This window comes from Cinclus cinclus, chromosome 3 (assembly GCF_963662255.1).
Source record: "Cinclus cinclus chromosome 3, bCinCin1.1, whole genome shotgun sequence".
NCBI lineage: Eukaryota > Metazoa > Chordata > Aves > Passeriformes > Cinclidae > Cinclus > Cinclus cinclus.
In genome coordinates this window covers 20551606-20564669 of record NC_085048.1, presented here as the reverse complement: position 1 = coordinate 20564669, position 13064 = coordinate 20551606, and the positions used below count along the sequence as shown (strand labels likewise).

Sequence of the window (13064 nt, the reverse complement as noted above, 5' to 3'; positions counted from 1 at the left end):
ATTACAGACACTGACTTTGATTCCTCAGTTAGAGATTGGGAAAATTTAGTGGCCAAGATACAGTGTCACACAAATGCAGCTGAACTGTTCACGGGGCCCACCTCACTGGAGAACCATGACAGCCATCATTACTGCAGCTCATACAGATAAGGCAGATCTCTGTTGGCTCTGTACTTGGCAAGGTTAGGAGTCTCTGTGCTAACATTTTACTTAAAACATTAAGGTTTCAAACCTTAACAGTGAGGAAAGCCTCACTGATTTTGAACTGAATCACAGATACATATGCCATACTGCAGGGAAGTTAGTGAGATGTACTAGAAGCACATGAACCAGCTCTGGAAAAGACAGTTGTGGTTCAGAGGAATTGCCTGGGATTCTCCTTTATTCAAATTATTTTAGTCAATTATTTAGCTATATACAAAATAACCATGATGCTAATAGAAAAAGGAGGCCTACCTTGAAATACGGGAACTGCACACATAGGACTTATCCCATCTGTACAGTAAAAATGGGGTTTCATTTTAAATGAGATATACAGAAATCTCTACCAACAGGGGATTTCTGTGTTTCATAAACACCAGTACTGGGTAGTTGAGAGAAATAAGCACTGTGCTGTGTAAAATACTGCATACTGCTGTTAGCACACAAATTTCTGGACTCTTGCAACACTGGAGACTTCAGGGTTTAAACTAAGGGGGAAAAATCAATTGTCACATGCATGTATGGTGAAAGTGGAAACAGTATCAACGTTTCTACTATCCTTCAAAAAGAGACAACAAGTGTCTCCAGATGTACCGGAAAGAGCAGTAATCCTCGTTCAGCAGTTTTACAAAGAGTTTTCAGAAAATATATTAGTGGAAAATTATTTCTGCCAAAATACACTGACATGTGAGTTCCTCAGGATACCATCAAATCATATCACTATGCAGCATTACCTTCTGCTTTTGTGTAGATTGAGATGTTTCCATTTACCAAGCCAGCAAACAAGTACTGAGACCTATATGTTAAGCTCATAACGGTTGATTTTTCAGGAGTGAAGAAGTGTTGAAGTCGAATTTTCTTTGAGCCTTGGCAACTTTTGTAAATAGAAATGCTACAGAAATAAGCAAGAAGAAACAGACCTGTGAAATTATGCTTTACACAGTTCTTGTTAGAATATGCAAAAGAGAAGTTTAGAATAAAATACTGGGGGAATGAGGATTTTCTTCTTCAATTCTTGACACACTAGAATGTCTGTATAGACAACTTGCAATTACTTAACATTGACATATGACAACATATTCATATTATCTTATCTGCAGAAACAGTTATTCAAAAAAGAGACATTCTGGTTTCAGAATGTCAAATTCTGCTCAAAGTCCTTATTATGAGTCTATCTAAAACTTTTATTAGTTAAAAAACGTAAATTTATGTTATGTGGAGAACTAGGGAGAAGAAAAGAAAAACTCACTACCAGATGTCACTTACACTTAAAATTTTCACAATTCCTACTGATTGTTACAATGGGTATGTTAAGAATTAAATCACTGATTTATAGAAATGGCATTTTCTTTGGAGAATTGTGTTCTCCTGCATTTATACTGGTTGCAAACACCTTTAAAAATCACATGTAGTTGCACTTATGCCCTCAACCAACTGTAGCAAGATCTGCCTGCTAACTGACTATAAGTTTAGAACATGTAGCCTTGTTCTCCAGCATAAATCAAGTGATAGCTCAGTAGGCCACCAGTTCAAAGAGAGCAAAGTAATTCATGTCAATAGTAAACAGCAGTATTATTTTGTTCATGTGACAAATCCTTCATAATATAACAGAGCAGAAGATTAATAGATTCCTCTTTGCTGTTCTGAAAATTTTCCAATACCTGAAGATTACATTGTAATGTTACAAAAGTAGTATTTACATTTTCAGATGTGATGAACTAAACCTCTTTTACCAAAAAGATGCCCTGCTGTAATTTCAAATACCACATGGTGTAATTTAAAATAATATAGAGTGCATTTTATCCTTGATTTAAGTGGAAAGGATACCTTGAGGTCACTGGGATAACACTTGGATACTTTTTTTCAAAAGTAAACATTTTCTTAGAAGTATCTCACACAATTTTGCTATAGAATAGTAAACTTAATCAATAAATCATACACATTACACCAAAACTAAGAATCACCTTCCTTCTTCCATGCCAAGGCAAATAGTAGGCACATTACATGTTTTTGCAAGAACACTTTCAGAGTCTGGAGCTTTGTTTTGCTCTTTCAGCTTCTCCTCCTCTGGTATGTAGACCATGCAGAGAATCCGTGATTCCACATTGAAGCACTCAATAACCTTGGGGCTGGAGCTTTGAAACGAGACTATTGCAATCTGGCCCATCTGATTAGTACAACTGCCAATCTGAAATGAAAAAAAGGAAAATAAAATTAAAAAAAACCCCAAAAACAACACACTGTGACTGATACCTGTCTCCAGGATGATCAGCACGTATAAGGAGGAATGACTGGAATGTTAACTGAAGAGTGCATCTTAAGTTCTATGCATGAATATGAATTTTCATGCATAAAGACATAAGAGGATTATTCAGCACAAATACAAGATATGCCAAAACATTATATATAAACAAACTTGACTTCTACACTCACAAAAAAAAGTTTTTAAAGCAGGAATACTAGTATGGCCTATTCTGATATCTGACTCAAATGTATATACATTACATAATGCAATTACTGTAAATATGTGTGAAACATGCTATTTTAATAACTGGTGTTCTAAATTGTCTCAGGTTCTTTTAAAAAAGGTAAAATAGCTGAGGCCTGTACTTCACACATGTAACAGGTCTACAAAGAAATGCTCTGTCCCAAAAGAAAGAGTTTTGTAAACTTGCTGGTGCAGAAATCTGAATTTCTCCCTGATCCAGCACTAAATATCATGAACATGTCCAAAAACTTGTACCTTTTGGGAATCAGGGAGAAGTACAAAAAAAACAACAAACAAATCTACCGAAGCACAGTATATGTTTTTATGCAATAACTCTTTCTGTTTATACAGAATAAAATAGGAAAGAGAAAGAAAGAATATTTTGTAGCAGTAGAAAGATTTAATTTGCATGTTTTTGCAATGACTGTTTACAAATGGCAAAGACAAAAGGAAATTATATGGGTCAATTTGAAGAAAAGCTATTTCTAACTTTTAATTCACAATTTCAGTATTGCAGTAAGTAGAAAAGCTCCTGAAATCCTTAGCTTGCTTTTTATTTTAATAACAGCTTCTATCCACCTCTGCTGGAATACCTGCATATCATGGTCATAGCAATATGCAGAGTAAGTTTTTTTGCCTATGCAAACAGATTATTTTTGGCTAAAACATTCTTAAAACATGAAAACAGACGGTAGGACAGTGCAAGCTCATATGGGTTTTAGCAGCAATTGTTACAAATTAGCACATAACTCCCTTCTGAATGTGCTCAGCAGTTTGGAATTCATTCTGTGCTGCACAAATCACATACACTTAGCTACACAGACCAGCAAGATCACATGGACAAATTAGTAGCTAACCTTTTATCTTTAAACAAATAAACAAAGAGGAAAAATCAACCCAACATTTCTTTCATATCTACACATTGCTGAGAGTCACAAAATGCAATGGAAAGAAACAGAAGAGAACCACTTTCAGATGTTAAAGATTACACTTACCCAAAGAAAACCATGTTCCACAGCACAGGAATCTGGCTCTGTTTCTCCAGCAAGGTATGGCTCAGGATTATAAGCAGCACATTCAATCTTTAAAGAGAGGAAAAGAGAGCTGTTAGCACATTAAAAAAATATGCCTCTTTCTACCTATTTTAGTTTGTAATTAACTAAAGCATTTAAGGATATCAAAGACTCTCACAAGGCAAGGAGTCAGTTTAGTTCACCCAGCTTCTCATGGGCAGGGTCAGGTGCACAGATACTGTTCCTGATACATTCCTTATTTACCCCTACAGACCTCCAATGCCAAAGACAACAAATTCTCTTTTGCTGATCTGCTCAAATGTTTCATGACTTTTATGAAGTTTTTTCATGTCCCCAAACTGACACCATCCCTGGTGTAATCATTAGCCTGTGACCGCTCATCTCAGACACCAGGTAATTCTCTTTCTCTGTAGTGTCCTTTTACATGTAAGGCTGATACATGTAATGACCCTGCATGAGACACCACTTCCTTAGGCTAAATTAATATTATCACTTAATTACCATATAATTTTTTAAACAATTGTTTTATCAAATTTTTGTTTTTAAACTTATTATTGCCACTTTTTCAACTGGCATCTCTCCAGCAGATGTATCAGCCACATGTGTATATTTGAGAGTGCAGAATTTTCTCACCTGAACACAATATTCTAGCAGAGCTTGTAGCAGCATTACACCATTGTTACCTCTTCAGAAGCCTATTTCTATACATCTCATTCATTAGTTCTCTCTGCAACAATATTATATTCCTAACCAATCTTTACCTGGCTGGTCAGTATTAAAATTACTTTAACAGACCAACTAAACCACCTCTACAATCTGGTTTTATGAGACCCCTAATTCCTCCCTGAGCATAGCATCTGCCTGTCCTGCTGACTATCAACCTTTTTATTTTTCTTTTCCCTCCCCTCAAATTATTTCTCCAGCTGCCTTAGTCCTTTACAATGCTAATATTATCATTCTTTAGACTTCAGCTCCATTCCAATCTCATGTCATCATGTTACTGTCAGTAAATTAATAACAATACTCATGATTTTATCATGCGGGCCATTAAAAAAAAAACAAAACCTGAAAGTAACACCAGACTCAATGTCTATATTTAAGTCCATCCCAACTCCAAAGATCATTCAAGCATCAAGGATCTGAAAAAAACATTTTATGACCAGTCATGGATTTCTAATTTCCTTAATGTCCACAGCAGTTTCCTAAAGCTTATGTAAACACTTCAAAATATATAAAAGCAGATCATAACTGTGTAGAGAATAAAAAGGTTTCTAATGAGGTGTGATATTACATTTTTACACAAGATTCTGTGTAATTCAAACTAATGTTCTCTTGGACATCAATGTCCTTCTGATTATATTGTAGTACACATCTCAGTTAGTATTAACTTAGTTAGTGTTAACTCCCCATAGCCTGCCAACAACATCTCCCAACAGTGAACAATTTAAAAAAACAAAAACAAAACAAAAAACAAAACGAATCAGCAAAAGTTAAGAGTTCTAAATTCAAAGTTTACTTGATTTTCCAAAGAATTTTACAAATCTCCTTGAAGTCAGCAGGCATTACTAAGTGATTTGCTTTATCAGAAAAAACATTATTAATTCAGCAAAGCAATTCACTATATATAGATAAAAAATTGCAATCACTAGATGATAAAAAGAGAAAGACAAAAAAACAGAGCTATCCATGCCCATCTTAGCATATCTCATTTAGCACATGCTGAAGCTATCTACTTGAGGTGATTTACAGTAGCTGTGACAAATATATCACTAGTGAAAAAATGAGACAGTCTGCAGGTTGGATATTTCCCAGGATCCTTGTTACACCTCTGTGTCACTTTGCATCTTAGTCAAAAGTGATTTTTTTTCCATAGTTAAACCATGGCAGTTTAGCTCTCAGTCTTGACAGAAGCCCAGGATGTAATCTTGCTCTGATGGCTCCCTACAGCATCGGGCAGCCTGAGCAGCACTCAGAGAGCCAACAACCAGGATTAGCCAAGCAAAGGCTCTCTTCCCACCCTGAGCCAGGGCCTGAGAGCCAAATTGCAGCTGAGGCTACAGTAATACCTAAGTCATATTTTCTAGTAATATCAAGGACTTGGGAGAACCAAGAATGACACCTGGGCTCACACCCACATTACTTCAGGAGCTGCAAAACTGGAAAAGTTAGGCCAGGGCTGAGGCAAATTTTGTCACACACTCTGCTCCCCCTGAAGTGACCAAGGCAAAGATCATCAGTCAATGGTAAAGGTGACAAACTTCCCTTTCAAAATAACAAGACTCTGTTCTAACTTGATTACAAGAGTTGAGCTTCAGCCCTCCAGGCATGCATTTTCAGGATTTACAAATGCCTAGGCTCTAAGGAAATACATACATAATTTAAGTTTCTGAAAAAAAATTAAAATACATGGTTATTTCACCAGTGGTGACTTTAGAAAGCAGTCAGTACAGAAAAAGCTGTTTAATAAGACCAGCATGACTGACTGAATGGGAAATCAGAGAGTTTCAGTAAATTTTCACTGCTCTGAAAACCAGTGTCATAGGAATAGACTGTCTTAGCTCCATTACACATTTCTACTGCATTTTGAACCACCAATTATTTTCCCCCAATATCCAGGCTTGTATACTCACATTTGAAGTGAAGCTGTCAGCTGAGCTTCCCTCCTGTGCAGGCTGATCTAGCAGCGAGGGCCTGCAGACTCATCTCTTTAAACAGCACCCATGCTATGACATTAACTTAATTTTGGGATTCTATCCACATATACACAGCTTTATTTCCATTACTCTTTTTGCACAAGATTTACTGACTGACAGTCAGTAAGAAATACTGTTAATACTCAGGAAAAACAGGATCCAGCACTCTCCCCTTCCATCTGTTGGTTTGGTATTGTACTTATTTTCATCATTAAAGTCAGTGGTCAATAAGACCTCAAACTGACACACTGCTTTAGGAAATGAACCATTAAGACAATTTCTATATCATTGTTCAGAATATGACATTTTACATAAGATTCCATGGAACATAATTATAGGAAAAAAAATAAAATATTGTTCTCTGTGTGCTACTAAAAAAAGAAAAATCAGAAACTCAAAGACGATTTAGTATAGTTACACCAGAAAAGGACAGCTTTCATGGAGATCAGATTCTTGCTCTTTGTAAGCTTAAGGTTACTTTTAAGCCCCAAACACACATTTGGAAATCTCAAGATGAACTAAAAATTCCCAGCACCTCTGTTTACACTGAGTAATTCACTTACATATGAAAGTGAATGTCATACTATGCAAAAATAAACACTATGCTCCTTAGTGACTCAAAGATTGCAGCATTTTACATTCCTGTGACTCTTCTGGACCTTTAATTGCTAGTGGTCTTAAAGCAGGGTAGCTGCTCAAGGGAACTAACAGATGTGAACTAACATATGTATTTGCAATAAGTTATTCTTTAGGAATTATATCACATAAGAAAACCTAATTGTAATCTCATATCAAAATTCCATTCACCTTAAACTCCTGTTGCTTGGCCATCATCACTGGCATGTGTCTAACAAGGAGAGGATGTTTTTCCTTTTTTATTTGATTCCCATCATCTTCTATGCAGAACCAACCTAACAGGTTATCCTCCGCTGCAATGGAAAGAACAAATAAGCACTCAACAATCCTTTCACTGAATAATCACTTCCACCTCTCCACAGAAACAGAAAATAATTCTGTCAGGAGCAGTCAATACAGATAAGGCTGTTCTTATGTCATAAATGCATAAATGACAACATAAAACTGTGAACAAACATTCAATTGAGTAGATTACATACATACTGATAACCCAAAAAAGAACACCTTACATTATTAAAATGTTGAGGGTAGTCTGTTAATGGTCTTGTAAATTTAATATTGAAAGAGGAAAAGACACATCAAGCCTCTCCTCAGACTCTAGGAAATCTAGAAATTTGTTGAACAGCATCTCAACAGGCATTAAACAGGCAGACCTGTTTAAGTAATATCCCTACTAACCGCCAGTTATCATAATTATAAGGATCCTCCTGGAATGATGGAAGCATCCATTCTCTCTTCTTTTTTGTTACTTTGCTTGTCTTCTGTGAGACATCACAAAAGCACTCTATTTTGACCATGTGCTGGTGAAACTTGCTTTCAAGCAAGTTAATCTTTGTCAAGTTAGGCATGGAAAAGTCCAAATATCTTTGGAAACCTATCCCCCTGTGCAAAGACAGGAGGCTAATAACATCACAGGACAGTATATTTTTTATTGCTCTTACTTAGAGATTACTTGTGTTGATTTAAATGCAATAATTAGTAATGAATACCAGACTTCATTAAAATACTGTTGAAAATATATTCCTTTATAATGAGTGCCCTGTTTTATATATAATGTTATTAGTTTGTAGTGATACACAATCACTACTATTTACTGTATTGCAATTTTAAACAAGACACAAACTGAGAAATTTTCACCAAAAAAAGAAAATAATTCTCAAAAAATAAAAATAAATAAATTACACTGTACATTGAGAGCTATTTTAACTTGTTAAGCAATTTGAGTAACTAGGAATTACCAAGGGCCAGTTTAGCCATTTGTAAATTGTTGATCCAAGACTGTTTGATGGCAGGGGTAAATGTATTGAACACAGCTGTAAAGAAAGTTGGCCGCCCAGACCTGCAATAGAGAGAAAAAAAAGCCACTATAAATGCACTGGGTATGAATACAACCACAGCTAAAAATATTGAGCAAGATGAAATTTCATTATTTTTTAATACTTAGATAAAGACTCGGCTCTGATTTAAGTGTGCAGGCTATGACATGCCATATATCCATCTTCCTGTACTTTGCATGAAATGTGAGAGGAACTGGTGAAGGAACACAACAGTGACTGTTCCTTATTAGCTGTCCCTGCCATGGCTCCTCTATTGCTTCTTGCATCCAGAACGCCTGGGCTGAGAAATAGGAGAAAAGCTACAGTGCTGCTCTGGAACATTAAAGCTCCCAGTATTATGAAATAAGAGCAATAGTCAGGGGTTTACCATAGAGACAGAAGGGAGGGAAGAGCAAGAGATTCCTAAATCCTCACTCATACTTTCTATAACTAATACATAAACCAATTCAGAAAGTTTTGTAATCAAGATTTCTACTGACTTGTCCTGTTTTCCTGGGAGTTGCAGCTGAATTCTACAGCGATCTGCTGCCCTGATTTCATCTTCTTTTTTCAAAATCAGTTTTTGTAAACCTGAAGTCCAGTCATGGGCTACAGATTGGTTTAAGTTCTGAAAAAATAAAAAAACTAAGATTCAACACCAGACTACCAGCCTGTTGCAAACAAGATAATAAAGTGATTCCTGCATATAACAAACAATGACACATAGGCTTCAATTAGACCACATTTCCATCATGGATAATTTAGCCATATTTGTAAACAGAGTTCAGAAATATCTGTAGAATATTTTCTAATATATTTCATCTGAACATTTAATCTCACACTGCTCAGTTTGGTGATACATAAATGACATTCCCAAGCATTTGTCAAATTTAAAAAATGTAAATTTGTATCAGGTGTATGCATAAGCCTTTTCCTTTATTCCAGCATCACAGATTCTGCTACTAAAGAAACTTTTGAAAACACCTGCAAATCATACTGAAAACATGCTTTTGTTCAATTTTTTGAGTCAAAATGTTTACAGACTCATCATGAAAGATGTGTGGTCTAAATCTATTTAAGATGCTTAAACAATAGCTCACTGCAAGGTGAATGTTCTTCCACAGAGAGTAAAAGCTCACCTGAATGATACAAAGCATAAAGACTAACAAGTACACAGAAGTACACACACTTTCCACCATCAGGCTTCTGTGACAACTTAAGCATTTTTCAAAAATAAAGAAGCTGACCTCATTCCTCAACTAAATTCTTGTAATGGTCTTACACACATCCACCTGGAAACAATGACTGAATTTTAAGTTTTCAAAGAGAGTAGGTGGCCCTGACTGTCAGCACAGACAGAAAGGTTTTTTATATAGTGATGGCTCAATGTCCTACAGTATATCTATGCTATACATATTCCCAATTATGCAGATGAAATTCACCTTCTAATACTTGTGAAGCTTTGTCCAAAAGTACTCTTTTCATAGAGTACATATTTTCACAAAATTGTTTTTATTTATGTTTTATTTATCTATGTTTTATTTAACGCCTTTACTTTGAAGCCAAGATATGTCAAGAGAAAATCAGCTTTCATATTCATATATTCATACATATACACACATTTGCAACCTGTGGTGGCAGTCAGGAATTAAAAATTACATGTAACCACATACAAAACACATAAAAAACCAAGATAAAAGGTAATTGCTTGAAGTCCCAAGATTTCATTTGGTGTTACTAAGTACTATATTTGTTTGCCAGAATATAAGCTAAATCAAAGGGATGTGAAAAAAGCTAAAGTAATATACTTTTAAAATTCTTCTGAAAATAATTTTATATTTTTCTTATTTATACTCAGTTTTAAGTACAGTTTTCCTCCAAAAGCCAGAATTATGAGCTTGGACGGAGATCAAGAGCTTCCTCCAAATAACCATCCTCCTACTACCATGTCTAATTGCAAGAATCCAATTTCTTAACATCAAAATGTAATTGTGTTTCCATATAAGCTTATCAGCTACTGAACAAATGCAGACACTTGTAGTATCCACCTATACTTAAAAACAACAAAGAAAAACAAGATTAGAAGGACAGCTGTAATCTATTTATAACACTTAACACTTATCAGTAAATGCATTACTAGAGGTAAAAAATATTCCACTTCTTGCAGAGAAAACTAAAGAATGTTTTGCACAAACCCTAGGGAGAGGCAACTATACTACTTTACAAGAACAGACTTGAAAAATGAATCCAGCTTTATTACCTGATAGTTTCCTTTAAGGCTGCTTATTAATTGACTAATTTGACCAAGTACGTTCAAGTCGTGTAAAAGGTCCTGCAGATCATGGTACAGTTGCCCTGGTCCCATATAGAGCTTGTCTGAAATGAATAAAACTATATGGTTATACATAATTAAAAGATTAAATTCTCAGTTGAACGAAGAAAGTATCACAAAGACAACATAGACATATATTACGTCTCAAAATCCAAGTGGTTTATTTCTACAACATCCTCAGAATTTCACTTTTTTGCTCCAGCTGCTTCTAATGTCCCTGCAGACAGAAAATTGTGAAATGCACCCTAGGAGTTAATAGGTATATTACAGACATACAACCTTTGCGTGTACAGGCATTACCATTGGCATTTCCTTTTAGATCATCTTATTGCTTTTTTAGCTACAAACAAGATTCAAGTTGTCCATCTAGTATGATGGAGAGCACTATCTGCAGTTTTAATATCTCACACTAGAATTGTAACACATATCAAAGCTTCACTGACCCCAAAATCTCTTACTGCCATGGAAGTCCTGTTTAGGACCAAACAACAGACTTGCTGTAATACATCAATGCAAACATCTTTCCTGGAGGTTGTTTTTGGTTACATGACAAGCAAAAAATCTATCTGTAGCTTTTGCCATGATGGTTTAAAATTCAAAATTTGCTTTATTGATTGTGAGATGGTTTGAGGTCATATATCCATATCCGAACTCTAACATAAGCCGCAATTTCACTGAACCACTTGAAATTTTACTGCAATCATGCTTAAATCAAAAAAGGATCTGTTCTAAAATCAACTGCAAATCTGAACAGCAGCAGAAATATTTTATGCTAATAATCAATAAGTACAAGGGCTAATAAGGGAACAGTAACTCAGAAAAGCACACTGATTACTAGGATAAGGTGTCCATTTAAATGCACAAAGCTTGCAAACCCCTACTAATAGACTGACTACCATGATGTTAGGAGTGGAATTAGCTAAGTAATTCCTTTGGAAACAACATTCACTCTCCCATAAAAAAACCCACCCTGACTCATACAGAGTCAGCATGTTTCCCTTCGGCTGAATGACATGAACAGGACTGGATTATCTTGCCAGGAAACTCCTGCAGATTCTTCAGCTCACGCAGTGTAGTATCCAAACTATGGATCCTTCGTCCCTAGCACAGCTCTGGAAGCCAGTCTGTGGGCAGCAAACACCCCCGCATCAGAAGGATTTCAATGGTGTTGGCAAGAACAGGATCTAAATACAGAGCTGTCTACTGGCTCTGCAGATAGCTGAGGAGCAGGGACACGAGCTGTGGCACCTGCTCTAGCTGCAGGGCAGAGGGTGCTGGGCACATCTCAGCTGCCACACACACACCGCTGGTGCCTCCGTTCCCCCAGCCTGCTGCAGGGCCAGCACACAAAGCACAATGGCTCAAACCTGTCAAACAAAGCTGTCCAAATAACCTAAGTCAGAATAAACATGAAATATAAACATGTATGAAACAACGCTACTTGAATCATTAGTATATTTTCAGATAGGTATCAAAATAACTGATTTCTAAAGACATTTTCCTATTTGGAGGCATCATACAGATAGAGGCCATCACAAAGTTTTTCTTTAATGCAATTTATTATATTAAGCTGGAAGTCTGCCTTAAACCCTGAGAAGCATAAGATTTCAAGGCTCAAATAAAATATTAATGGTTACTTTATTTCTGAGTTCTCCAGTTCACTGCAGGAAAATACAACATAAACCTGAAATATTACACATTCCCATAAAATTCAAAATTATTATCTGGACTTTAAATCCTTTGGCAAATGGGATCAATTAAATTATTTTTATGCATTGCACTTGAGCACCAAAGAGGGAAATGACAAGACTTTACTACTGTTTACCCACCCAGATAATAGATGCAACTATCATCCTCTTCTTTGCCTGCTCTGAATGTTAATTAAAAGAACAATCTAGCCTTTCTTACCCTTAAAACCAAATTAGTCCATAAGAAAAGATAATTACATTTATTGCACACTATGAAAAGAAACAACTGCAAAGTAGATCTAAGAAAAATAATTATGAAATTATTGTCAGTTGACTATGTTTGCAGTTTTGTTTCAAAAAAAAAGAAAATTTAAAACTTCCTGAACTGCAGAATCCATACTTCCATTAAGCTGTATTTTCACTTTCTTCAACCCAGATATTTGAAAAATCTACATCTGAAAAGTTGTAAACACTTCTCTCCTTGTATCTGTCTTCTGATAGCTTACAGCTTTTTCCTTGCTAACATCCTCAGTAACTGCAATTTGTTAAGTACCAAAATCACTAGCTCCTAGACATATCAAATTGTTGATTTTGATGGGGCTACTTGCTAAGAAAGGTACAGATCAGTGTAAACAGGAAATCCAGTGAAATCTAGCTAAAAGCCATGGTAATGTGT

General features: G+C 35.7%; 1 protein-coding gene across 1 annotated transcript in view; it reads right to left on the bottom strand.

Moving 5' to 3' along the window:
* Positions 1 to 13064, bottom strand: part of ARHGEF10 (Rho guanine nucleotide exchange factor 10) — a 79619-nt gene that overhangs the window by 22670 nt on the left and 43885 nt on the right. The window contains exons 18-24 of the mRNA XM_062488532.1: positions 10629 to 10744; positions 8869 to 8996; positions 8291 to 8391; positions 7224 to 7345; positions 3685 to 3771; positions 2166 to 2389; positions 936 to 1093 (exon numbers count right to left, since the gene is read on the bottom strand). Coding sequence (XP_062344516.1) covers positions 936 to 1093; positions 2166 to 2389; positions 3685 to 3771; positions 7224 to 7345; positions 8291 to 8391; positions 8869 to 8996; positions 10629 to 10744 — 936 coding nt within the window. The remainder of the gene's footprint in view (positions 1 to 935; positions 1094 to 2165; positions 2390 to 3684; positions 3772 to 7223; positions 7346 to 8290; positions 8392 to 8868; positions 8997 to 10628; positions 10745 to 13064) is intronic.